The sequence below is a fragment of the Rhinatrema bivittatum genome, chromosome 18 (assembly GCF_901001135.1).
Source record: "Rhinatrema bivittatum chromosome 18, aRhiBiv1.1, whole genome shotgun sequence".
Taxonomy (NCBI): Eukaryota; Metazoa; Chordata; class Amphibia; order Gymnophiona; family Rhinatrematidae; genus Rhinatrema; species Rhinatrema bivittatum.
This window is the reverse complement of record NC_042632.1, coordinates 44,185,948-44,213,875: the sequence shown is the minus strand read 5'-3', so window position 1 is coordinate 44,213,875 and position 27,928 is coordinate 44,185,948. Positions and strand designations below refer to the sequence as shown.

Below are 27,928 nucleotides of genomic sequence, written 5' to 3'. Positions count from 1 at the left end.
AGAGAAAAAAAAAAACAGGAAAATTAGACACGCTCCTTCAAGTAAGGGGGAAACTCAGCGGGACCTTTCAGACTTCAAAATTAGCACGTGGGAGGTAGTGTGTCACCAGACACCACAGATACTCAAAATAAATAAAAAAATAAATATATGAAGCTCCATACAGAAGTAATAAAACCCACTTTCTGGGTCATAGTTCTTAAAAAAAAAAAAAAAAAAAAAAGCCCGTCAGAATCTTCATGCATTCCCCGACATGCCCTAAAAATCTGGCATGGAAAATGCAAAAACTAAAAGGTATTAGGGACACACACGCACTGCAATCTCATAAGCCTTGTTCCCTTTAGAAAGTAATCAAAAAAAAAAAAAAAATAATAATAATAATAATGCTGAATGCAGGTTTGTAGCAGAGTCGGGGGGTGGGGGGATGATCTGGACAGCTCATCTCTAGCCACCCACAGAACTGAGGAACCATGGGGGGGAAAAAGAGAAACCCAACCCCTAATGGTCATTTAAGTAATCTCACTGGGGACTCTTCCTGTACAAGTTGCTATAAAACATGCAATGAGAACTTTCTTAGGAAGCTTTCTTTTTTTTTCCCATTTTTAAAGCATACAGAAGGTTTTATTCAAACAATACTACTCAAATGCTTGCCTCAAAATATCACCCTGTTGCTCGGCTCATTCCCCTCCATTAGGGCTTGCTCTCAATTCTCTAACTTTTTCATGTGAAACAAAGCTGCTTTTATATGCACACCTGAAATACATTTGTATACATTTGAACCTGGTCAGAAGTAGTTCTCTTACATGTAAACCCACCGCTCACCCCATCTATATCTAAATTCCAAAAGTTGACTGCACTGTCAGCCTCCTGGGTTTAGCTCCATTCTTCTGATCCTGATTTTCTAGACTCAGATCTGTAATTGGTTTAACTTTACAACTAGCTCTGCTTTGACATTTCTTTTCCTTTCCCATCATTTTAACTCTGCCTAATGCACTGTATAATATATTCTTCTAGGGTTACACAGTCTTTTACTGCTTGCTCATCCATTCAAATCCAGTTCAGATCACTAGGACTCTACAAGGGTGGCCTATGTGAAATGAGTTGGTGGTCCAGTTCCCAGCAGAAAGATGTTCAGATCACCAAAAACACCCATCATAATAATTGGGCGGCCTCCTCAGAGAGGGCAGAGACTGCGCAGGCATCAGAGAGTGAATTACCCTCTCACACCTACAAGAGGTGGCCTTTTCCAGATCAATGTCAAGGCATATGGCTGGCAGTCGTATGTGGGGTAGCTGGCACTGCATCTCTGTTATGGATAAATGGAGTGAATCCAAGGTTTCCAGTGCTATCAATCCAGTACTTTTCACAAGCACCAAATTCACAAAAAGCAAACAAAATACCACTGGGGAAAAAAGTGGAAAGAAATCATCTTACCCTAGATTTGTGTTTATTTATATGCTGCCAATTTTCAGATGACTCTTTCGTTTACTACACACTAATATGCCTACTAATAAGTGCTCATTACGAGGCTGTAATTAACAGTAACAGAATTTCAAATCTTGCTTTCTCTACATTTGCTTCCTTTCAGGTCTGTAAGTGCATTAATCGTGTGTATTCATGGAAGACGGTAGGAATTTTGCACCTTGTGAAAATAATTGGAATGGGTCTGCCTACTCAGTGGGATGGACTTTCTAAACGTTTTCTTTCTAGTTTGAAAATATTAAGATCGATCCAGATTTCTGAATGGAAGCAGTTTTTGTACTGTATCAAAACAGAGATAAAATGTTTGTTAAATCTGTCCTTATATATTAATTTGCAACTTGATTCAGTCTGACAGGAAGCTAAATTTATTTTCTGAAGCACATGAATGTTGATTTTGAGGAATTTAAGACCCTTTCTTTTTTTTTTTTTTCCTTAGTGTCTAAAGTAAAATCCTTGTTTTCTTGTAAAAATGGAAGTGTGAAAAAAAAAAAAAAAAAGACACTCTTACAAAGAGCAAATTCTGCATGCAAGGGGCCTTGACAACTTATTTTCATAATGCTGAAATCCCAGTTAGAATAATTTGAAATACTACTTGAACCTGTTCAGTCTCTTGCATGATCACGCCCTCTGATTTGATCTTATTAAGTGCTGCACCATCTGATTCTTTAACGCTACCATTTTGGATCTGTCCTGTGTGTTATGTTGGGATTTGAGCACATTCAAAGAAACTGAGCTGAATTCATGAGGAGTTTTCCCTCCCTAGGGACAGAACAGAAGAAAACCTTTGATAAATGAGACCTGCCGGGCTTTTAGTTTGATCTGACCATGAGTTTACTGCTCATCGAAGCAATTCAGCCAAGTCCTCTCCTCATATGAAAGTGATTTTGACAGTCTGATTTTTGGCAAGAACTCAATCAGCGATAGCCGTACTTTCAGTAAGTGGCACCAAGGAACAGAAGCTTGCCTTTCCTACTAGCATTTAATGATTAAGCACTGTTTGATGTGTCTGTTCAAAATGAGTCAAGTTTTCAACATTGCAGGAATATGTGCAAGACAAACATTTCACTCAGCTGTAGGATCTGCATTTAAAAATTTCGATCAAACAATTTTCATCTTCAGTATAAGCAGGGGAAGTACGGAAAGAAAATAGTTATGTAGCTTACCTACTGTTAAATAGCTGTAATAACTTTTTTTTTTTAATTCTAAGTAGGAAATGAAATTATTTTTTTTAATTGCATGTGGAAGAAAAATAAGTTTGGTAAAGTTCCTAGAGGATAAATCCATCCATAAACTTCTATTACAGTAATTAATAAGCAATAGTAGCTTGTGATCTAACTAATGTTTGGGTATTTGCCAGGTACTTGTGACTTGGATTGGCCACTGTTGGAAACAGGATACTGGGCTTGATGGATCCTCAGTCTGACCCAATATGGCTTGTTCTTATGTACTTTCTAAAATATTCAAATGGCAAAATATGGAAAAAACTGACATTGGGCCGGATTTTCAAAGCTTTATGCGCATGGGGGGAGGGGGAGGGGGGTTTATGTGTATTGGGTCTATTTTATAGAGGCCCGGTGACATGCGTAAAGCCCCGGGATGCGTCTAAGTCCCGGGGCTTCACAAAAAAAAAGGGGGCAGAGAGAGGGCGGGGCCAGAAGCAGGCGCAGAAGGTACGAGAGAGATCGGGGGGGAGGAGTGGGAAGGTTAGAGTAGGGGGAAGGGAACGGGTGAAGGCCACGGGCGTCGGCGCGCAGGGTGCACAATTGTGCATCCCCTTGCGTGCGCTGACCCCTCATTTTATAACACGCGCGCACCTGCACGTTATAAAAATCGGGCATCCATGCGTGCGCGTCGCGTAGCACGCACCATGCATGACCGCGTGCTTTTAAAATCTACCCCATTTTGCACACTGACATACAAAAAAAAAAAAAAGATGGTAATGGGAATTTTGTATGCGTTACTGCAGAATCTGTCCTTGGATTTTCACAAAAAACTAAGGGCTATTATAAAATGCCCTGTCATATTTTCAGTGCCTAAAAATGCACTATTATAACATCTATATAATACCACTCATAGGGGCGGATTTTCAGAGTCCTGCTCACCTAAATCCGCCCAAATCCGGGCGGATTTAGGGGAGCAGGGCCCTGCGCGCCGGTAGGCCTATTTTACATAGGCCTACCGGCGCGCGCAGAGCCCCGGGACTCGCGTAAGTCCCGGGGTTCTCCGAGGGGGGCGTGTCGGGGCGGGCCCGGTCGTCGCAGTGTTTAGGGGGCGTGTCGACAGCGTTTTGGGGGCGGGTACGGGGCGTGGCTACGGCCCGGGGCGGTCCGGGGGCGTGGCCACGCCCTCTGTACCCACCCCCAGGTCGCGTCCCGGCGTGCAAGAGGTCCGCTGGCGCGCGGGGATTTACGCCTCCCTCTGGGAGGCGTAAATCCCCAGACAAAGGTAAGGGGGGGCTTAGACAGGGCCGGGTGGGTGGGTTAGGTAGGGGAAGGTGAGGGGAGGGGAGGGGAGGGGAGGGCAAAAGGAAGTTCCCTCCGAGGCCACTCCGATTTCGGAGCGGCCTCGGAGGGAACGGGGGTAGGCTGCGCGGCTCGGCGCGCGCCGGCTATACAAAATCAATAGCCTTGCGCGCGCCGATCCAGGTTTTTAGCAGATTCGCGCGGTTCCGCGCGTATCTACTAAAATCCAGCTTACTTTTGCTTGCGCCTGATGCGCCAGCAAAAGTTAGCCAATTCGCGCTATTTGAAAATCTACCCCATAACGAGCATTTACTGCGGAAGCCCATAGAGAGCCTCTACGTCCATGGCTGCAGCCATCACTTCACTGATGTCCTGGCAATTCCATTTTCTAATTAGTGGATGCAGAGCAAAGTACCCCCCAGCTCCATCCTAGGAGAAATACTTCCCTTTCTTGAGATGAAAAAAATATTTGGGTCTATACTTTCTGAGTCTAGGGCAATTGAGGGAATTCTGGCACTAGAAGAGCAAGGAAGAACAAATACTGCATTACCAAGATGAGTTCAACTCCTACAACTTTGTCCAGAGCTTTGTAATGGTATGCTTAAATGGAAAAAGCAGCAAAGCAAGAGAAGCCCGTGAGTTCTGTGCCATTCAGAAACAAAAAACACTTAAAAACATTTTAATCTAAACTTCTCAGAATCACTCTTGCCTTGTAGCTGTAAAAAAGCTCTTAGGAAGTGCTCTGCCATACCATAATAATTACATGCTACAATGTGCAAGGCTTCATGGAATACGTTTTCTGATAAACTGCTGCATTCATACTCTAAGCTGTTTACATTAATGCTGCAATGCTAGTAACATGCTTTGATTATCCAGCGGCAATGAGATTCCCTCTCTCATGCCCTGATTTTGTGTTTCAATCCTGAGATAATAGCCTTGAAAGCTTAGGCCAAGTCATGTCTGTGGTTGGGAACCAGAGTAAATGAAGGAGCTGCTGGGCGGGTCCCTCAGCATAAAAGATTGACAGCATGGACTTTGAGGAAGGAGACCCTTTTTAAAACAAAAAGGTGGAGCAGTGTTAAAAGTACAAAAATAACAAATCTATTGTGTACATCATACAAAAGAAATTAGAAAGGAAGTAAAAAAAAATAAAAATAGGATTAAGCCAAAAAAAAAAAAAAAAAAAAGGCAATTCATATTAGAAGATCCTAGCTAATGCTTTAATATTCCAGGAGTTTTAGATAGATGGAAAATAAATTTTGAAACCTGAAGGGCTGGCATTTCCAATCAGAAAATTAAAAGTCTGTTTGCTCTGAATATCAGTTTTGCTTCATTTTTGTGTTTCAGAAAGAAAGGCACATTATACGGGTGGGTGAGATATCAATTTATCCACCCTGGTTACTTACAAAGTGGAGGAGGAAGGATTTCCAGGCGCAATAGTGCCCTCAGCCTGCAGCTTTGGGCAATATAAAGGGCCAGCATTAGCATACACAGCTGCTGCAGAAGACGCCTCGCGCAAGAGCTGCACATCTCTTCCCCAAAGTTTACAATGTATGATTGAGCAGAACCCCAATGGCCTCTCCGAGAAGATCAACAAGAGGTTCCGTGCGGAAAGAACGGATCCTGCTTTCCAGGACGCATGTGTATGCATCTACACATCTGTGATCCCCCCAAAAAAAAAATCCCTGTCAGGATCATCTTGGACTCCCCCTGGCAAATCCTGAAATCCAAGCACAAAAGCTATTAGAAAAGGAAACACACACACGGACATGGAAAATCTCATAAGCTTACATTTCTTCCTTTAGAAAGTAGGCTAAAGAATGAATTGAGGATAAGGAAACGAAACCAGAATCTCCAGGTTCACAGTTTTGTTCCTAATTTGTGCGCAGTACAGATAACCCAATTTTGTTAATTGTTCCAGTGGCGGGGGGGGGGGGGAAGCGAGGACTTTTGAATTCAAATGAAAATGTAAAACAAGCCTAACCTAAGAGTTTCCCTAGTAAAAGCAGGCTTTTACTAAAAGCTACAAAGGGCTGGTGTTTGCCATTCAGATGAAACTAAAGAGCTCCTCAACAACGTAATTTTACTGCATAATTATTTTATTACATAAGAACTACCATGTTGGGTCAAGTCCAAGCTCCATCGAACCCAGCATCCTGTCTCCAGCAGTGGTCTGTACAGCTGGCAAGTACCTGGCAGATCCCATGTCCCGAATTGCTGAAAAAACTTCAGAGACATTCGTGTCCATCGGAAAGGTCTGTGATGCTGCATTCATGCAAAGCTAAGTATCCACTTTGATTTTATCAGCTTTCAAAATTTGTTTTTGTCCTTTTTGTTTCAGTAGCATCTGCCGTGACAATGTTTACATAAATTACTCCTGAGGAAGCGATTTTCATCGCGAAACACCGGCCGATGTCGGGTGTCATTGTTTGATATTTCGGGGCATATGATGCATATTATTTCTAAACGGGACTTAGAAGGCATTTGCAGTTACACCTAGCTGGTATATACAAAAATAGTTGATTTATCACCACGCCGCAAATGACGAGTAGTCCGGACGGCAAGTGAATTCACTGCCATTGTCTGGCTTGCTGATGCGGTTATAAATTCAAAGTAACAAAATACAATATATTTTTTGAAATTTTGTTTGATGACAGCACATTGAAGATACGGTTCACACTTTAGTATACTTGTTTTTGTGGTTGTATAAGATCCCATAGAAGAACAGACTCATTGGGACATGGGAATCACTATAAATAGAATTCAGAATTTCGGGTGCGCTGCCCAAGCTGGAAAAAAACGTTTCAAACAAATCAGCAATCCAAACTAACGGGTGTGTCGCAATAAATCATTAATCAGTCCCTGCCTCTCAGATAATGTCAATCAGGTGCTGGTATTAAACAGGCAAGATCAGGTAGCCTTCAACACCCCCTAATCAAAAAAAGGAGTCCATTCTCAATTTCAGGAACGTTTACTTTAGAAGGCAGCTGGGGTGCAACTAATGTGATCCCCTGGCGTGTGACGTATCAGAATACGCTTGGGTCGTGGCCTTTGGAATGGCGTAAACCCCTTAGGTAGCGGGACACCAACATACTGTATGAGTTATCAACAAAACACAGCTTAGAAAAAACGTGCGATATGGAAAGTGACCTCAGAATAGGCACTACCAGCCTTTAAAAACTTTCATTTCCCTTACATTCAACTGTAGATCGCATGGTACATACATAAAATATAAACAAAAAAAGTATTTGAAAACAGGCAAAAAGTTCTTGCAAATTTGTCACAGACTTTTAGCCACTCAGAGAGGAAGTGCTCCTAGGGGTTTGTTTAGGTGGAGGGAGAAATATTACACACGTAGACAGTATTTTCAAAATCTTCATGCATACTCTTCCAGCAAGATTCTTACCTGCAGAAAAAAAAGCAGGGGCAAGTGACCGCACATCCTCACATCTGTGGCAAGCTCCAAAGTGAAACATGCATGTTTTTTGTTTTGGTTTTTTTTACTGAGAATTGGTGTAAAGCAGCAGGTAAAAATGTGAAGTTTTGAAAATTGTCCAACAAAAACAAAAAAAAAAAAAAAGATGCATCAGCTTCTCCAATGAGCATCTATCACTGAATGTGGCAGACCACCATCTACTGCCCTAGTCTGGACTAGTTTTTGTTACCTATGGTATCTCATCAGGTATTTTGTAGATTATTTAAATCAGCAAATTGGAATATGCAAAAATGATCATATGCTAATTCAATATGTAAATGACCTGTTTTTTCTTTTTTTTTTTTTTTTTTTACCAATTCAAGTAGAAGTTCATTTGATAGGAATCATGTTCTGAAAATGGCAGAACATCCTCATATTGCATCTTCATATTAACCATTTCAAAACATTAACAAATTGTCCAGGGACATTTAAACATATAATGCTGGTATCTAGTATAATAGCCATTGAGAAAAATTGAAATATTATAAAGGGGGCCATCCCTTTCATTCAGTGGCACTGCTCCTCATTGCCACGTGGGAGAACAATTATTGATCCCCAAGCCCAGCCTCTGCTCGCAAAGTTGGCCAGAGCTGGGGATGCTACGAAGGCAGAGTCCACAACATGTGGGGGGGTGGGGAGGAAAGAGGGTCAATCTCCGTCACCAGAAAATGGCGAGATCTAGTGGCTAGACCCAAGATGTACACATTTACAGGGGACAAAGTATTAAATGAGGAAGCATTCTGGATCGTTGGAAATGAAAGCTTATGGCACCATTGCCCAGTATAGGCTGATTCTGACTGAACTGGAAGCCTAATAAAGATGCAGAGCAACACTAACTCTGGCCCAAAAAAAATGGTAGAAAAATGCTAAATGTTTACTCTACATTGTATATAAGAATACAGAAAGTATTGCATTAGTCAATATGACAGCAAATGATTTTATTGGTCATTGGACTGGTAAAAGTCAAAAAGTATTTTGTAACAAAGAAAAATGTTTCTAGTACACATCAGGTCAATATCTGCTGGTACTCACTGAGCATAGCATTGTATATTGCCATATAGCTAAGTCATGAAGTTAATCATTTGGAAATTCCCTAGTTCACTTTACTTCCAGGCATGGCTTTCCCCATCACCATCTTTCCAAAAAATTACAAGAGAACCCCAAAATAATTTCTGTAGCATATTTGTAACACAGACTGAAGGAGACCACAGAAACCTCAAACACATCCTTACCTTTTAAACTAAAGTAGAGAAAACATCTATCCACATCCAAATGGAAAACACATCCAAATGGAAAACAAATGCACTAGGATCTAAGTCTACGAAATTTTCAGGCTTTCAGAAATCCAGCTCACCTGCTCGCCTGAGGGGAGTGCATTTTGATAGCTGCCAAACAGGGTTGATTAGGACAGAGTGGAGGGAGGTACCTCTCTGTCTCAATCGGATGCTGGAGGGGGCGGATGCATCTCAGACTCTGATGCATGTGGAAGGGGAGTGCCTGGTGAGCCTATTTCTTCTCTGGCAAGTTTATTCTCTAGAGATTTTCACATCTCTGAAAATTTCCATCATTTACCACTTTGGTTAGGATAGCCACAGGAATGTGCACAGAAAAAAAAAATTGTGTTTCTTTTTTTTGTTTTTTTTGGGGGGGGGCGGGGGTCGATAGAGTTATTCGGGTTTAAGCTCATTTAATGTTTAATTTGATTCAGCAAACAAAATATTTTAGAAAAAAAAAATTAAAAAGAAACTAAAAAGGAAAAAAAAGTGATCCCCCAGTTCTGCTCCAGAACACCGGTCATGCATTTCCACGGGACGATTAACAGCTCCATGCTGTTTTAGATTTGTACATCATGCAACACTTTTGGTAAATGCGAGACAAAAAAAGCTTGCAGGTTCTGATTCCCTAATAAAATAATAAAAAAAAAAAAAAAAAAAAGAGTACTTTATGTTTACTTGTATTGTATTTTATATTGTTGCTGCAAACTGCTTTGGGCCTACTTATGATCATATTAAACCAGTGGTTGCCTGTTGTACATAGAACAGATTTTAAACTATTATGCTTAACATACAAAGCCTTACATGAAAGCACTCCATCTTGTTTCTCTAAAGACATTTGTGCAGCCAGAATGGGCCTTACGATGTTAAATAATCAGAAACCATGCTGTGACGATCCACCGTTGAGGAACACATTACCCCTGGATTTAAGAATGAATGATCATTCAGCATTTTGGAAATCATGGAAAACATTGTTATTCTCCAAGATGGTAACTTTCAAAGGGGCATGCAGGTGCACGCCCAGGGATGCGGATATTTTATAATGTACACATGCATGCGTATGCGTGCGCCCTATTTTGCAACCGGGAGCGCATGTTGCGTCCGTCTGTCTCAGATGGCTTCGACCTTTGTGCCTCACCTTTCTTCCTTCTCTCTCCTCAAGCCTTGGCTAAACTGGCTGCCACCCGCGTCTTCATGCCGCTCTCCCCGGATCAGCGATGGCATTCGCCATGTTTTTCCTGAGGGCCTCCCTAGGGTGCGCGTGCGCACGCCACCCACGTCTTTTATCCACGTCGTGGCGGGAACCTCGGCGGCGTCCCCTCCGTCTGACGTCAGCACATCCTGGTATTTAGCCTGCCCTTCGTTTGCTAACAAACTGAGTTAGCAAGGATTGGATTAGCTCTGGTCTAAGCTGCTCTGCCGCTTTCTAGCTGCCGCAGGAAGCTCTCTCCACCCTTTGGGGTAATTTTACTCTAACTTGGGTACCCGCTCCTTGGGGGCCCTTCTACTTTCTTTCAGGTGCCTATCCTGGGATACCAGGTACTTGCTCCTCGAGGGCCTGCTCTCCCTAACCTGGTGCCTGCCACGCTACAACTTCTGCCTGCCAGGAACTCCAAAGATACAGCTTCTGCTTCAGTGAGTACCAACCTATCAGTCTATCTCACCTACAGCTTCAGCGCTCTACATCCGGGACCTGTTCCTGTTCACCAACTCTAGAGTGAGATGGGCCCTCTCTGCTGAGGATCCCTGGACTACTACTGCTGGAGCTACCTTCCACTGCTGTCCGCTTCCCGGGCAGTGCCACTGTGCTGTACAATAAAAACTACTTCTCTGTGTTTGCGTGCAAAGAGTCTAGCCTGGTACTGCAGTTCCTCATGGGGCTCCTCCCTGTGGGAGTGGCCATCACTGCAGTACCCAAGAATCCACTCCAACACCTCATAACCATGACAACGCACAGCCATGCACATACTGCTAGAAGCTGCACAAGTGAGGGAATTTTATACAATCGTTGCACCAGTTCATCCAGTGTAGAGCTATGTCCTGGTTTAATAGCCTTCGCTCCCTCAAGACTCTTTAAACCCTTCAGTGATGGCTGTTCTTTTTAAAAACTTATACTTTCTCCATAGCAGAAGTAAAGTAGCTCTGGACCTGGGCACACATCTTTTGGCCCCGCCCCGGAACACCCATGTCTGCCCAGACCACACCCACACCATACCTTTTTTTTTTTTTTTTTTTAATCGGAGTGAGATAATCACGCATAGGGAAATCACGTGTGCGCAGGAGGCTTTTAAAATCTGCTGGGCGCACGTGTGTCCTACATGTGTGCACATCTCCCAATTTTGGCACGCCCCGGGCTTTTAAAATTTACTTCTAAGACTTTTCAGCTGATATAATCTCACATAATCAATGTTTATTATAGGTAAATTGTTCTTGAAAGAAAGAAAAAAATAGAAATAGAATGGATTCCCTTTCATTGGAAAAGATGATTCTAGTAGCCATATTAGTCCTGGGGAAAACTGGAATCTTAGAAAACTGCAATACATCTTATCCTGGTCCAATACAAAAGGTACATAGGCTTTTGAAACTGTACAAGTCCCTTCCGAAAGCAACTTATGAGGGCTTACAGGCTCATGTACTACAACTTTCACTATTCTGTGAAAACCGATATCTTGTATGTGTGTTCAGATGCATGCAGCTAAAGTAACTCGGTAGTCAGGAATGGAAAGATGACCCCCCCTGCCAAAGGTTTCAGAGACACTGTACGAGAGACAGGGGAGGGGGGCAGGGGCGTTAAGGGGCTACAAATTATTCAGAATCATCACATAAGGACTCCTGCTATATTTATATTTGCCACTTCAAAGTGCTGGCATAAATACCAAGGAGGAGAGTATGACGCGATAGAGCAGACACCCTGCCGTCTGTTTTCAGCAATCACCTCTGATTATCTTCAAGTTTCCCCTTCTTCAGGATAGCTTTGGTAATAAAAAACAAACAAACCAAGTGGTACCTCTCCCTTCAGCTGTTACGTTCATACTGTAAAATTTCAACGCTGCATGGTGAGTAAGTATGAGGCACTGCTATCATAAGATAAAAATGTTACCAAAAAAAAAGTTTAAAAACCCCATTAATTTGAGACTGGCAGACATCAAAATAAATGTTTAGATGGGACTCAACCACCATACGTTTTGGCTTGTTCGTCAGGAAGACCGCAGGGAGTCAGACACTAAAAAAAGGTTTTAATGTCAAGTATGTTGGGAAGACCTCAGAACACATTGCTCTCATACTTCTCTGTCCAAATGTTGTCATGTGATACAATCTGTACCAAACAACTACAAACTCAGCATCACTGGATAGCTATGTCTGCATGGTGGTGCATTTGCCGGGCACGAAGGTGGAACAATTTTCAAAACAGCTCGTGTACTTCAACGTGAATTTTCAGAGACAGGAGGAGTACGTACGTATTCTCTCTCTCTCTCAAAATTAGCATAAATTTCAAAAAAAGGTGGAAAGATTATCACACACATTTGTGGAAACGTCACGTGCTTGTGCCGTCTTCCTTCCCCAAACTCAATGCACCTCTGCGATCGCCTCCTAGCGGTGCAGCTAAAAATACACTCACTATGGAAACCTGCACCGACTTTGATCCGGGCTGATGAGGATAATTTTCAAAGCAGAGCTATTTCACCTGGGTAAATGGATCTGAGAATTGACCTCCCCATGTGCAAGATTAAAAAAAAACAAAAAACCAACCCACATAACAATAGGAGTAGCCTAGTGGTTAAAGCAGCAGGCTGGAAGCAAGGGTTCAAATCCCACCATCACTCCTTGTGACCTTGAGCAAGTCACTTCACCATTGCCTCAGGTACAAACTTAGATTGTGAGCCTTCTGAGAACAGAGAAATACCTGCAGTACCTGAATGTAATCTGATTTTAAGTGCCTGAAAGGCAGAATATAAATAAAATAAATAACTATACAGCATGGCTAATAATTATCAATGTAAAAAAAAAAATGTGAACTTATCCAAATTCAAGCAGTGTTTCATAAGCAACTGATTTATCTTTTTTTTGTCCTGCTCCTATGGGCTTCCAGTTTAAGCCAAAAATGGCTCCTACTGGGGGCTAGGGAGCCAGGAGCACAATGATCCATTCCCTCCTCATTAGCTATTACAGTGCCAGTCGTTAGCCTACACGGCATGAAGTGCAGTTCTTTCCAAAACCTGGCATAACTAGGCCCTTCACCCAGCCAGCAGCAGGTGTCGCTGTTGCATAACGGGCCCGGTCTCTCTCACCCTGCCATCTCTGCAGCATCGCCAGACCAGCTCAGTCAGGGGAGCAGAAGTAGGGCTAAGAAATCAAAAACCTGGGTCTCTCACTGAGCAACACACAGCAGTGCCCCTCAGCAAGCCCTAATAAAACGTTTTTTCTGTGTCAACTAAAAACACTGAAACCTATTTGAACAAACAAACAAATGTCAATTTGAAGTTCTACAGTAGAAAAATAAAAAAACACACACCATTTAATTCCATCTAGCTGTCTTTTGTAATCTGAGGTGCTATGCTTTTGAATCTACTATTTATAAAAACTGTTTGATCTATTATTAGCTTTGATCTGTTAACAGAAATCTACCCCATCAGCTGTAGTCTCACTCAAAGACTTTGATAAACACATTCAATACATCATAAGCCTCGTTACATATTTACACCATGAAAACAGTATGCAGCTTCATCACGGACAGGAGAGAAACACCCTCGCCCGTCAGTCAAGGCTATACTGCTGGATCCAGCAAGAGCCGTATCACAGTAACGCAGGATTATAATATGCGTGATTTATCACTTTCAGTCACTGTAAAAGCAGATGAGCAGCCAAAACCAAAAAAAAAAAAAAAACCTGGGAGGTGTGGATGAAGCAATCCGATAGTTATCATAATCAAGTTACATGACGTGACAGAGTCCAAACTATGAGAACACAGAAGGGAGGGGAAAACAAATGTCTTCCAAACAGCACGTACCTGATCCAAAAGCAGTTTACTGCAGATTTTAAAATCTAGCTTGAGTTTACTATAATAAGGAATTACATTTAAAATTAGGCAGGAAAGAAATGCACAGCAATTCATATGAGTGGAGGGATGTTTTTCTAAACCTTTTCTTTTTCCCAGTAGAAGGCTAGATCCATAACTTTACTGAGTAAATGTTATTCCAGTATTCTGGTTTCTGGCTTTTATATTGATTTACCTATCTTGAAAACTCTGTTGAATGAGTAAGGAGATAATATATATGCATGGATTTGGATACACGAAGATCCACTAAAGTATTTTAGAACTGCGCATTTCTAGTCTGCATAGATTATAAAATATGCATAGATTATAAAATATGCATATGTCCATCCCCTCAACACTCTATGAAAAAACGTTTTGTGTTGGTCAGTTAGTCGGTCACACTGTCATGTTTGTCTGTGGCCACCAGGTGGCACCCTGAACAGTGGAAGGTGCACAGAGTAAAAACAATATGCTCTATCTGCAAAGCACTGTTGCACACACAGGCACCCATACATAGACAGGGGCACACTCGGGCGCATACACACACACAAGCTGATGTAGGCTAGACTACCCAAGCAATGCTGGATACTTTTCACTAGTATATATTTTGTTTTAGGGAAAAAAGGTACATTATCCTGATTTGGAATTTTATAATCACGCATAGCCAGTGAAGTATAATTAGTGAAAGTAGGTCCAGAGCAGCTGCTTCTTTTCTGTTTATAAAGATCCACATAACTCTTTACCTCATCCATTCAATGTCCGTAGAGCCTCCTGCCTCGTGAGATTATTGCTGAAAGCTGTTAAGTTTAAGCGTTCAGTTAAGGGTACTCTAGATGATTATGGGGAATTGGGCAGCTAAAGGAAATCAAAAGTATTAGGGAGACTCATTTCAAGGTTACAGAGTTAAATCTGACTTTTCTTGGAAAGAAGAAAAAAAAAAGTGGCCAGTGTCTAGTGAGTTGGTGGTCTCAGTCCAGTTCCCAGTGGACAAGTGTTTACATCACTAAAACCCCCCATCACAATTTGGCACTAACTGAATTCATGGTTACAAGACTTCACAGCCATAAATATGGAATTTCCCTTTCACCCATAAAGATGGCACCTTCAGGAGGCAGGAGAGCAGAACTGCTACCCGTGGCCAGTTGGCCTTTTTCAGGTATCCCCAGTGGATGCACAGGCTCAACTCCAGGAGGGAGAAGGCAGCACCACTTTCATCACAGGCCTGCCAAGCATACCACCACCACCACCACCAGGGGATGTCATATGTGGCCATCTGCTATCCAGTGCCGCTTAGAGAAAGGCTTCCACCCTCTTCAAACTTCACTACAAAACCACAGCTCCAGAATTTCCCCTTGGGTCACTATATTAATCCCTGGACTGTACCACTCTGGCCACTTGTTTGGGGAGACTCTAATTAAATGGCTCAATCCCCTCACTACTTTCATAACCTCAATATGTCCTCCTGCTGGGGGGGGGGGGGGGGGGGGGAGGAGCACAGTTCCTAGTAGGGGTCCCTCTTACTTGGTGCAAAAACAGTACCATTTTGATAAGAGTAAAGGCAGGTCAGAGGAAGGCTATCTATAGGAGGAAGCTCAAATGCAGACTGTTCCCAGCTTTAAGCTCCAGGAGGAGATGGTGAAGGAGACAGAGAGGCTGGTTCTGTGGAACATCTTCCCTTCCCCATCTCTGAGACACACTCACAGTAATGGCATCTTTTAAGGGGGGGGGGGAAGATGAACTGGGGTCAGAGGTGAGGGTAGGCCTTTAAAGTGTTAGTGTCTTTTTTTTATGGCACTATACAACGAGCTACAGCTATAAAGGTGCATTATTTGTTTTATAGCCCTCTCCCAGGACAGTGACAGCAGCCATGCAACAGACAGGACGGGCCTTGAGGTCTTTTATAATGTGTAGGCACCACAAGAAAAAAAAAAAAAGTGTAGCACATTTCTAAATTGCCAGGCAAAAAAAAAACAACAAAAAAAGAAACTCCTAACACATTTCTAAAAGCTAACATTTTATATTCTGTAGCAACCAAAAAAGGTCTGGTAAATCCAAATTAACAACAAAAAGTCAGTTGCTATTGGAGATTAATATTCCTTTATAGATGACAAATGGAAGCAAGAAATATGCTAAATTTCCAGTTTTTCTCCACACAGATGTACTTCAGAGTAGGATAAATGAACAACAATGCAAGCTCTTGTTCTAATACTCTGCTTAACACAGTGTGCCAACAAATATACAGGGGGGGTTACACAAGTAATTGAGAGCCAGTAAGGAGATTATAAGTTGCTGACAATCTGTAATTAAAGACTTAGATGGTCCTAATAAAAACTGAGAAATTGACCATTCCACCTACCTGGTGGGCAGACACACTCAGGGGGAGCTTCTCGTGCTGTCCGTAATTTGACTAGTCCTTCCCCCAGTTTCTGGTCAGCAACAAAGACAAAAAAAAAAATACATAAAGGCTCTTTAGATTCTCATTTTTTTTTTAATGTATAAAATAACATGGAAAATGATTGCCTGTAGCAACTATTCTTAAAAGTCCTCCCCAATGACTTGGGTTTTATTCGCTCCAAAGGGGTGCTATAGAAAATAGCAGACATATTTTAAGCCCCAAAGCTTAAGATTTTATAGCAAGGCCTCATCTAGAGGACGGGTGACGGTTTACTGTACTGGGAAGATACGGGATGAGAGTGAATGACTTCAAAGAGGTGCAACACAATTTATAAGACCACCAAGGAAATTAGCATATCAAAGAAAAGACAAAACACTGGTGGTGTTCACCATGACAGAGAGAAAATAAAAAGGAGGTTAATGGAGGGGGTGGAGATATGTAATGGATCTACATCCATATTCAGCCCAGGCTTCCCAGTGCAGTTTAAGGAAAGCAGACTTGAAAGCATGCATTTTAAAGACATTCATTAGTCTTATAATCACTAGGGATGTGAATCGTTTTTCTAATGAATTGAAATATCGTTCGATATTTCTTAATTTGTTAGAAATTGGTTAAAAGAAAGAAACGATCAATTTTACCCCCGATTTTTCGTAAAAATCTTTTTTTTTGGGTCTTTGGAAAGCATATACTAACAAAAAAACGTTTGCGCACTAACATGAAAAATGATTTTTCATTAAAAAAAAATAAAATAAAAAATGGGGAAACGTGGGAAAACGATTTTTTCCTGTGGCCAGACGATCCCGAAAGCGGGAACGATTGGGCACCTGATTCACATCTCTAATACTTCACATCTCTAATACTTCACATCTACCCAACTTCTTTGCTGATTTTCTTTTAATTGTATTATTTTTAGGCTGAATAAATATATGTATCCATCTTGTTCAGCATTCTTCCAAGTGCTCCAAGCATGCACTGTTAATTTGGGTCTAAGTATCTATATCTTAGAATCCATTGATAGTCTCAGAAGTTAATACATCTAAATGTATCCTTAGACAGCTCCCCTTCTGCAGGCAACATTTTCAGATTTCTGTCTGCACCACAGGGTTTGAATTTAGAATTGCATACTGAAACACGTGTAATGTTGGACAGAGTCTGGAATGCTGAAGAGATTTATACAGTGTTTTTTCATTCAAATAAGATCCCAACTTGCTTTAAAGTTTAACGCAACAAAAACATACATGCAGACATCTCTGGGGTAGATAACCTGGCAAATGTGTTCTAGACTATACTAAACCATCCAAGATGAACAATTTGCTATTTTTTCACATGAAACAAAAAGCAAAGTCCAGACAAAAATAACAAACAGGAAGGGCTGGAATGGAAAATACTATGCTTGCATGGACCTAGAAGCAGGTATATGCTGTATAAATAAAAAGAAATTTCTACCCAGTATTGCTTAATTTAGTGAAGTAGGGAAACAACAGTTACTATCAAATGAAAAATATCCTAGCATAATGATGTATTTCTTCAAGCCTTAAAATGTCTCTTTTGCAAACCTGTCAAACTGTTAAATTGGAATAAATGCAGCAGTCTGCAAGATAGTGTATCTGCTTTCCAAAGCCATGGATATTTCACTGAAATTAGATGGCAAATTTGCTGTTATCATAGAAGCCAACTTTTCAAAAGGTTTTGAGGTGCTGAACACAACATAACACATTACCCCCTCTTGGTCCTAGTGAAGGAGTCTGCTTAATATTGGGAGTGCTCAAGCACCCATAGAGCTGGCTCCTATATCTATTATAAAAGGAATTTCAGTTTAACTCAAAAGCCCATAAGTATTTCCAAAGACAGAGAGAGTGCCCAAGTAAGCTGTGGAGATCCTTCCCTTGAGTAAATCAAACACTCAAGCAAGATATCAGCTCCTTCAGGGATGTCTTCTCCTACTTTGCTGAGCAGACTGGATGGACCTGACAGGTTTATATCTGTTGTCACGTATTATGTTACTCTGTGGCCTCTTCATACAATAAAACCCATAACACAGCATGTACTATATTTCCAAGCATGAAACAGGTCATAACCACTGTTCTGGAGTCAATGGAAGGTTGCGCAACTTTAAAAAAGAAAAAAACATTTATTTCAAGTCTTTGCTGCTTACTGGGAAAACTGAGTTTTAATTTAAAAAATGAGTTACAGTATCCTATGAGAATAATCCCGTGCAGAAATGCAATTCACAACAACATCTGCTATACAGGGTTAAATACTTGAACATCTTGCCATTCCTTGCATGTCTATAGTGAGCACAGAAATGTCTTGTCCTTACATGTCTCTATCTGTTGTTATTGACCCAGCAGCTTCTTCCTGTTCCAGCTCATTGGGAACCAGCCCCTATGTGCAGTTACCTAGGAGGTTGTCTCACTATTTTTAAATCTCTCTTCCTTCTAGCCAAACCCTTGCCTTCTGGCAAGGGTTTGGACCACAACAAAAAAAAAAGAAAGAAAGAAAGAAAAACACTATAAGCGCACACTTAGCCAGACAGCAGATGTCACTGTTGCACGATGGCTATAATGGCCTCCCCCACAAGCATCGCCTAACCCTAAGGAGGGCTGTGAATGCTGCTTTGTCAGCATCCCCAGCCATAACTAGGGTTGTCAACTTTCAACCGTGAAATTGCCAAACACTCAGGCCGATACAGTAAACTGCGCTCCGGCGAAGCGCACTGTTAACCGGCGTTTGGATACATGTTTTTGACACGCTAGCTTTACCCCTTATTCAGTAAGGTGTCAAAAATGCATGTCCAACCCCCCCCCCCAAACTAATAGTGCCCGCAACATGCAAATGCATGTTGATGGCACTATTTAGTTATTCCCATGCGATTCACTAAGTAAAATGTGCAGCCAAGCCGCACATTTTACTTTTAGAAATTAGCGCCTACCCAAAGGTAGGCGTTAATTTCTGCCGGCGCCGGGAAAGTGCACAGAAAAGCAGTAAAAACTGCTTTTCTGTGCACCCTCTGACTTAATATCATGGCGATATTAAGTCGGATGTCCCAAAGTAAAAAAATTTTAAATGGGCCCGCGGCTCCTGGGTTACAAATCGGACGCTCAATTTTTCCGGCGTCCGGTTTCCAAGCCCGTGGCTGTCAGCGGGTTTGAGAACCGACGACGGCAAAATGGAGCGTCGGCTGTCAAACACGCTGACAGCCACCGCTCCTGTCAAAGAGGAGATGCTAGGGACGCGCTAGTGTCCCTAGTGCCTCTTTTTACCGCGGGCCCTCATTTAAATACTGAATTGCGCGCACAGGAGAGTGGCCTGTGCGCTCGCCCGCGACTTTTACTGAATCGGCCTGACTGTGAGATGCTGTTTACCATCTTCCCTGATGGGTTGTTTTGTTTTTTTTGCACTAGTGACATTTATTGCCACTCTTCAGCATTAATAAAACACAGAACCATAGAATATATTTATACTTAAGGATCCATCTAGTCTGCCCAGTTTACTTCCTGCTATAGTGCCATAGACCCCGGCTGATCTCTGACTTTCCCCCCTTACTTCTTCATAATTAATGATCCTTTGTACTTGTCCCAGGCTTTCTTGAATTGTTATTGCTTCTATCACCTCCACTGGGAGGTTGTTCCCTGTATCCACCACCCTCTGTTACTGCTGAATCTACCTCTTTGGAGCCTCAGATCATGACCATTAGGTTAAGACTTTTTTTTTTTTACTCTGAAAAAGGTTTGCTTTCACCAGCCCAGGGGGCAAACGACTGTCTTGTAAATTTTTAGGCTTTTGATTCAATTCTGGACTGACTTCAATGTAAATGACACAAAATAAATACATCCAACACACAGCGAAAGCAGAGTAGCTAAAACAACACACACTGTATTGTATAAATTGCAGGGGAGAATCTAATCTGCATTTGAGGGCTAAAATTAGGACATTTCCGAACATTTTAACTCTCCCACTTTTTTTTCCCATACTGGACTCAAAAATCTGTACAGCCCAGGGAGAAAAAAAAAAAAGAGAGTCAGAGCCCTAGCCGTGCTATCTCAAGGAGCAGAAACCAAGCTTCAAAACTAAAGCCAGATCTCCCGCATGGCAGTGCACAGCACTGCCACTGAGCCATTGGACCTGCCCCCATTCCTTTAATTCTTAAAAAAGGATAAAAAGAAGAAGAGCATGTTATTTTTTCAATTTTATGTAAAAGCACGATCAAAAGAGGCACCATGAATACCATAGTTCTGGATGTTGAAATCCTGCAGCTGTTCAAGGATACAAGACAAAACACACTACAGTAGCCAAAAAATAAAAAATGAGTTATATAAACTGAACTTAATTTTCTTGATAATTCAAGTGAGTTACAAAAAAAAAAAAAAAAAAGGGGGGGGGGGAGGGGGGAGTGCCAATTCAAATGGAATTTTTCTTGTGGCAAACATACTAGCCAGCAACTTCACCCAGCATCCACCTGGCAAGAGGGAAAAAGAAAAAGAAAAAAAAAGAAAAAACCCTCATCTGGTGCTACTCGTAGGGGACGTGAATGAAAGAACCCCAAAAATGTCTCCCTGGCATTGCCGAGGAACCCCCCCCCCCCCCCCCCCACACACACACACACAGTCCAAATTCTCATGCCCGTGACTTCCATCATTAAAACTAGAGAACAGGGAAATTGGATGGCTCAAAGGATTCCACATCTGGTTACAGAATCCTTTCGCCTCCAGGTCACCAGTTAAAAAAAAAAAAAAAGAAGATTTTATCATGGGATCCGTTGGATGACCTATGTGAAATGAGTACAGGTGTGCATTAAAAAAATTGTTTTGTTTCCTTTTTCTGTCTTTATTTATTCAATTTCATTTTTTATTTCTTTTTTTGCGTACTCTTTGCAAACAGCGCGCATAAAGTTACCAAAATGAAAAAAAAAATAGTTTTTCCTGTCATTTCATTTCAAAATGGCATGAAACACAAGAAATGTCAATGACTTCTCCTATATCGTTTCAAACAAGTGCATAATTCCTAGAAATGATTTTGAGGGAAGGGAAACCTGCGTGCGCGCTCATCTACCCAGCGCGGTAGACAGCAAGCAAGAAAGGCAACGGGGCAACTCCTGATGAGTCAGTCGGACTTTTATCCACCGTCAATTTACCACGTTACTATAATCACAGTCCAGCTCAAAAGGGACTCGTGCCCATATCAAATCTGGCATCAACTGGCACCCTTCCGTGCGGTCACAGCAAAAAGAGGCCTCGGGTTTTTACAGGCACGGAGAGCAAAGAACCCTCACTCCCTCAGAAGAGAGGACCCTTCCCTCCCTCCCGCAGGGTGGAGGGTGCACTGGCAGGACAGGATTGGTAAACCTGAATTGCCACTGCCTATGCTGCTTCTGTTCAGACTTCTGTTTCTGGTGCCATCAGTCTGGTACTTAATAAAAAAAAAAAAAAAAACAACAGAAGAGGAAGTTTCTTTTGAGTAGGAAGCATGTGGTGATCTTTTTTGGAGGCACCTTCATGCTTAAAGTGTATCAAATTTGAGGATTAAAGCCACACGACTCATCTCTACCAGAGACCGAGATTTTTCTACAGCAGGTCCAGCCATCTGGAACAACCTCCCTGCAGAACTCAGAATGGAACCGTGCCTACCAACATTTAAAAAAAAAAACTCAAAACTTGGCTCTTCTTACAAGCCTTCCCTGATCCTTCAAACTTTCACTAGTCAACTACAACTACTCAGCATTAAATATGGAACTTCGCCCTTTCAATATTCTCCTCATTTACTAGTTTCCTACCCTAATAAGCTAACTAGCTCTAGACCAAGCTCGGTCTTTTTCACTATGTATTTAATTTAATACCTTCTTAAGGTTTCTCTTTTTCCAGCTGAATTCAGCTTCCTAGTTCATGGTCCTTGTTATTATGTAACTTTCTTACTTCTCTGCTTTGTCTCCACTAATTATAAAAAGTTGTTCCTTTGTTATGTTATGTTACACTGATCTACCCCTGTTTGATGTAAACCGTCCTGATATGGTATTCAACCTTGAAGGTCGGTATAGAAAAATGTTAAATAAATAAATAAAATAAATACAATATGGGTCCTAGGATTCGGATTAGCTTTGTAGTTTCCTGGAGCAAAGGGCCAGACCCAATAACTTCATAGTCCATGAAGGTTGCCCTATTGAAAATTTACTGTAAATTATATATAATGTACTGTATACTTCTGCCAAGATCCTGCCTAAGGCAAGCCTTTCCTCTTATGATCTGTTTTAGGTCTCTATTTATTAGTTATATTCAGGGCCCCTGATCTCCTGGAATCCCAAAGCCAGGGCCACAGAATTTAGCTCTTCCTGCAGGATTGACTGGGTTTTTGCAGAACCGCCACAGAAACTAGGGCCCAAAACCTGCTGACAAGTGCACATGTTTAAAAAACCCCTCCTCCCAGGCTGAAGGGCTCTGCGGGGAGCAGGAAAGCAACGGCGGTGACTCGGGGCGGGGGGGGGGGGGCGCGCATTGTCCTCCCCCTGCCATCCAGGAAGCAAGCGCCCTTTGACCTGCATGGCTGTACAGCGTCCCTCCTGGTGCAAGGAGGCAGTCAGGCTCCGCAGGACAGAGGACAGGACCCAAAGTGCTGCCACTGCTCTCCTCCTACTGCCGCCCAACCCGATTAGCATGGGAGGAGAAACAGAATTAAAATACCGCAGGAGAAAAGAGAAACTGGGTATGAATCGGGGGGGGGGAGGCAAAGGAGGGTCTGAGGGAAATTGTTTGTGTGCATATTGGGATGGGGGAATGAGGAAAGGGCACCTGGGACTGATAGAAGAAGGGCAGGAAAGAGGACTAGGGATGAGAGGATAGGGAGGTGAGGCAGAGATGGAGCTGTAGGAGGGATCCCGCCCTCTCCCTTCCCCCCTTCCTTTATCCCTAATCCTCCTTCCTTCTCCCCCTTATCCCTGAGATCCTCCTTTCCTCCCCCATATCAATACCTGAGATCCCCCACCCATGAAATTTCCAAAAAGAACAAAAATAACTTACACAAGGTACAAAGCACACGTGGAAAACTATTTGATTTATATTGTACATTATTTTGAAAAATGATTCAAATATGCTGCATAACTGCCACTGAATTTTTTTTTTTTAACTCTTGCCATAGAAAACTAGGGACACTGATTGTATTTTGTCAAATGTTTAGCAATTTCATTACACATTTTCGATTCCAACATATTTAGGAAACTATACAAATAATGATGCAACACCTGAAGGAGCCACATTGTGTCCGGATGAGCAGGAGACAAACTGGGCGTTGAACAATAATGAATGCCTGCGCTCATCTGCCTGCTCTTACAAAAAGGAAATCCGATTTGTGTAACACGCAAATAAATCTTTTTGGGGGGTATATGTTAGGTTATTTTAAAAAAAAAATCTCTCACATTTTGTACTCGGAATTTCCCCATTTAATCTTCCTAAATCAGAGAACAGAGACAAAATGATCTTCATAACAACGAGGACTCTGTCGTGAGCACACTGTGCAGCTCTGCTTACTACATTCAAATTGTTCCCATAGCATGACAGCCATCCAGAGTCAGGCTTGCCTTTCCAGCTGTTTTATGAGGAACCAAACAAAGCCACTGGGGGGAGGGACTAAAAATTAAATAGTCCGACCGCACCATTGGACCATCTATCTATTGCGTTAACGATTCTCCGCTTTAGGAACTTGTGCGATGAAATACATTTCAGGAAGGGGTGCACGGCTGCGTCCTGTGGGACAACCCGAGGACCTCAGCTAATTCCGACGCCAGCCTACACGTGCGCTAGCTCCTTTACTTACAGCACCCATGGCAGGTATCACACTAACCCTTCCCCGTTCATCAAGTACTTTACTTATAAATACCAGCCAGCGCAGCCATAATAAAGTCTTACAGCATAAACAAACAGCAGAGCATGTTTACAACAGCCACAGACTGATTCACCAAACAAATTAACCGGCTGAACAAGTACCATCCAAATGCGTACCTATCAATTAACTACAGGTGCAATAATCCCGCATTTGGATTAAAATTAAAAAAAAACACAAACCACCCATAAACACCTGCGTATTAAAATACGTTTTCCATGACTTACTAATGACAGTGTGAAAATGAATCTGTGTTCTCATTTTATATTTGCTTTATTTTTCGCCCGCCTGTTCATTGACAGCTCAAGGTGGGTTGCATTCAGGTATAATAGCTTATTTGAAGAAAAAAACCGCTGCAAGAACATTTTGATTAGATTTAAAAAAAAAAAAGGATACCCCAGTGTTTACAGAGGTTCGTTCTTCCTGTTTTACTAATTCAGTTCTTATTGAATTCTAGGATTCAGGTAAGAGGGTTTGCTTTATTTTAAAAAGTTTAAATTAGCATGTGCTTGTTGACAATTAGAAAGACCAAGGCCACTTCCTCTACGCTTAAACTTGCACGTGTAAAGTAAAGCATTCATTCATTCACTCACCCATGCGAAAGCTAGCGCTCGATTTTCTAAAAAGGAATGGATCTACTTCCAATTCTTAATAGGGATGTTCCTTTAACGTGTACAAGTATGGAGCAGCAGCAGCCTGAGATGTGCATGCCACATCAGAAGGGAAAAATTATTCATCGCTTCAGTCTTTACCGGATCGGTTCAGCACCACTAAATTACATCAGACGGTCACTCTTTATATAATCATAGTACGGTTATCATTTCAACCACAAGTGGGGGTTTTTGTTTTGTTTTTAAAGAAAACATTTCTCTCTCTAGGAACGCTCATGCATTCCCAAATTTAGCTTAACAAGAACTCGAAGAACTGCAGGCAGAGAGCTCTAGAAATCCACGGCAAAATCCGTCAAGATCTGTATAAAATATACACGAACTTTCCCTGCACGTGAGTAAAAATGAGACCAGGTGTGCGCTTAGCACGTGCCCCACACCTGCAACCTCAGCCACAATTAAAACGGGGATTTGCTTTAAATTTGGAGTTTAATTACTCGCCCGTGCAAACCCGGGGGGGGGGGCAAGGCAGTTACAATCCGGGGACAGGCTTCACCAGGGAGGGCTTACGGGAAGCAGGGCAATTGGCACTCGTCGCATCCTCAGCAACAGTTTCATTAAACAAAAAAATCCCTTGACCCAGGAATTATTCTATGTGTCGGTCCGAACCCAATTAAGCTCCCAAGCCAAGCTTTGCCTTCCACAATAGAGGAAGAGTTGACAGCTTTTGGAGGGGGGAGGGGGGAGGGGGGGACATTACAGGACCCGCAAGGAAGGAGCCAACTCAAGTAACCCCAGAGGAGTTCGGAGCTCCAGCAAGTTCGTGCAATAGCGTCCGAGCCCACACCTCAGCTTGCAGGACTTGGGGAGCCCAAAGTTGCCTGAACGTTATAAACTTCTCATCCCGAGCGCCGGCGGTGCTCATCCTTATAACAGTGCAAGTTAATAGACAGGGGGGGGGGGACGGACGGCCCCCGCTCACTCACCTCCTGCAGGAGCCGTTCGAGGTGGGGCCGCAGGGCGGCCAGCAGCGTCCCCTCCTGCAGGGAGCGCGCGAGCTCCGCCGCCGCCCAGGCCGGGCCGCCCCGCTCCTCCAGCGCCGCCAGCCGGCTCTGCAGCTCCGCCGTCTTCCCGCTCAGCAGCCCGCAGGCCAGCAGCGCCGCCACCGCCAGCAGCAGCAGGAGGCAGCCGGCGGCCCGGCACGGCGCCCCGTCAGCCGCCGTCCTGCCCGCCTCCCTCAGGCTCATGACCGCGGCGGGGGAAGGGCAAGGAACGCGAGCCGCGCTCCGGCGCTGACAGTTGGAGGGGGACGGGGGGGGGGGGAATAAATCCCGGCCGGCGCGAGCTGCGCGGTGCAAAGTGTGGGGGGAAGGGGTCACAGACGTTTTGCGCCGCAGGTTGCTCGGCTCGCGGGAGCAGAAACGAATTTCTCCTGCTGGCGCGGTGGTCAAACAACAAAAAAGCCCGGACGCTCGTCTGGGAGAGCAGCCTAAGGTGGGGGGTGGGGGGAGGCGAATGTCCTCGCCCCCCAGCAGAGCCGCTTTCCTCCCCCTCCTCCTCTATGTAAATAGCCCTGTCCGCCGCGCCCCCTCAGCGCCACGTGGTGGCCTCGCGCGGGGATTCTCTGCCCGCCACGCGCGGGGCTGTAACGTTCTATTCCCTCCCTCCCCCCGGCACGCTCTGCCCTCCCCTTGCCCAGTTCCTTCTCTTTCCAGGACTGACGAGCGCGCGCGATCCGGTGCCAACCTGGGGGAGGTCATTTACTAAAGGCTTTCCCCCATTTTATGTCTATGGGGGGGGGGGGGATGCTTATTAAATGACCAGCGCCGCAAGGCTGAAAGGGGGAGAGGGGGATGAGACATGTCAAAACCATCCCGGTGTGGCGACTGGGACATTGCTCCCAGGGAAAGAGGGAGAAGCAACCGCTGCACGTTGCACATCTGAAACTATAAACGTTTTCTGAAGCTCCGGGGGGGACGGACCGAGCCTCCTGGTTAAAACACGAAATCGGGCGCTAAAATGCACCTGTTGCGTAAAGAGGAGCGCACAGAGCCCCTCGCTCGATGGCGCGGTCTCCCCTTTTCAACCCTCTTAAAAGCCGCGAGCCGCAATAGCCCTCGCTTTCTTGAATGACAGGTCGGGGGAAGACGAACGGCTTCCTCCCTTCCCGGAGCCTGCCCGAGGTGTCGGTGAGCTTCGGACCCTAAAGTCTCCGGCCCGGTGCTAGGAGGGCTTGAGGCCAGGCTAGGGAGCCCCGCGATACGACGGCTGCCCATCCCTACCCCTGGCAGCTGAGATAAGCCAGAACGACTCCGATCGCCTCGTTTAGGCTGTTGGTTTTCTTTTGCTTCGAATCTGTAACCCGGTCCCTTCACTCCTCTTTCGAGTCTGGAGTAGGTCGAACTACTTTTGGGGGAATATTTTAAAATTCTACAGCCTTTATTTATTAAATAACACAATAAAATCACAGACTGAGCAATAATTACTTTGCAATGCATGCAATACAGAATCTTCCCTCTGCAGCTTTTCCCTCTCCCAGGCTCTGCCCTGCTTAGCTCTCTCACCCTTTTTTTAAAATCTGAAACTCCTCAGCAGGCTTGATCTCCCCTCCCCTCCACCCCAGCTTTGTCTATCTCTCAATCTTTTTCCCACCCCCAGCTTTCCGGTCCAAAATTTCCCAAACACCAAGAAAATATTTTAAAACATCTGTTGAATAAGCACTCCAATAATTTAAAAAAAAAATGTTGTATTCCACCCCCCCCCCCCCCCCCCCCAGGGATGATAGCTCTGCCCAGCTCTATTTCTCTGCCTCTCCAGGCTTTAAGCCCATCCCTTAGTTATTTTGTGCTCCCCACCCTCTAGCAAGACCCCTAGCTCTTTGCCTTACCCCCGGCTCGACCCCCCCTCTCCATTCCACACAGGCTCAAACCTTCCTCCCAGCAAGACCCCTCAGCTTTCTCTCTGCTCTCCCCATCCACCATCCCCAGTTCTCTCTGCTCCTCCCCCAGCTTGACCTTCCTCCCCAGGTCTCTCTTTCTCGCTGATGGTGTGTCCTATCTGTTTATCATTCCAACACACCTGCTATCCTCATGGCTTTTTGGTTTGGAACTTCAGTTAACAGGTTGTTCCCTGTCTCCTGCTTTAATTGTCTTCATTTATGGGAAAGGAATAAGGAAGTTTTCCCATTTAGGAGCCAGCTTCTGCTGACTCATCCATTCCAGCCTGTAAGCTTGTTTTGGACTCTTTTAAGGCAATTTTTGAGAATTCCCTGTGAGAGCCTTTGTACCCCTACACAGTGGATTGGTGCATCTGCTATGTAAGGTTAGATTAT

The 27,928-nt window shown here is 43.5% G+C and overlaps 1 protein-coding gene across 9 annotated transcripts in view; it reads right to left on the bottom strand.

Annotated features, from left to right (window-relative positions):
• Positions 1-26,221, bottom strand: part of COL23A1 (collagen type XXIII alpha 1 chain) — a 381,168-nt gene extending 354,947 nt beyond the window's left edge. For 3 of the 9 annotated variants that reach the window (XM_029583495.1, XM_029583496.1, XM_029583502.1), the window contains exons 1-2: positions 25,584-26,220; positions 16,082-16,151 (exon numbers count right to left, since the gene is read on the bottom strand). In XM_029583495.1, coding sequence (XP_029439355.1) covers positions 16,082-16,151; positions 25,584-25,844 — 331 coding nt within the window. In that variant the 5' untranslated portion in view covers positions 25,845-26,220. Of the gene's footprint in view, positions 1-16,081; positions 16,152-25,583 lie in introns of all 9 variants that reach the window. The other 6 variants (XM_029583498.1, XM_029583500.1, XM_029583499.1 and 3 more) reach the window with 3 other exon arrangements.
• Between the last annotated feature and the right edge of the window lie 1,707 nt (positions 26,222-27,928).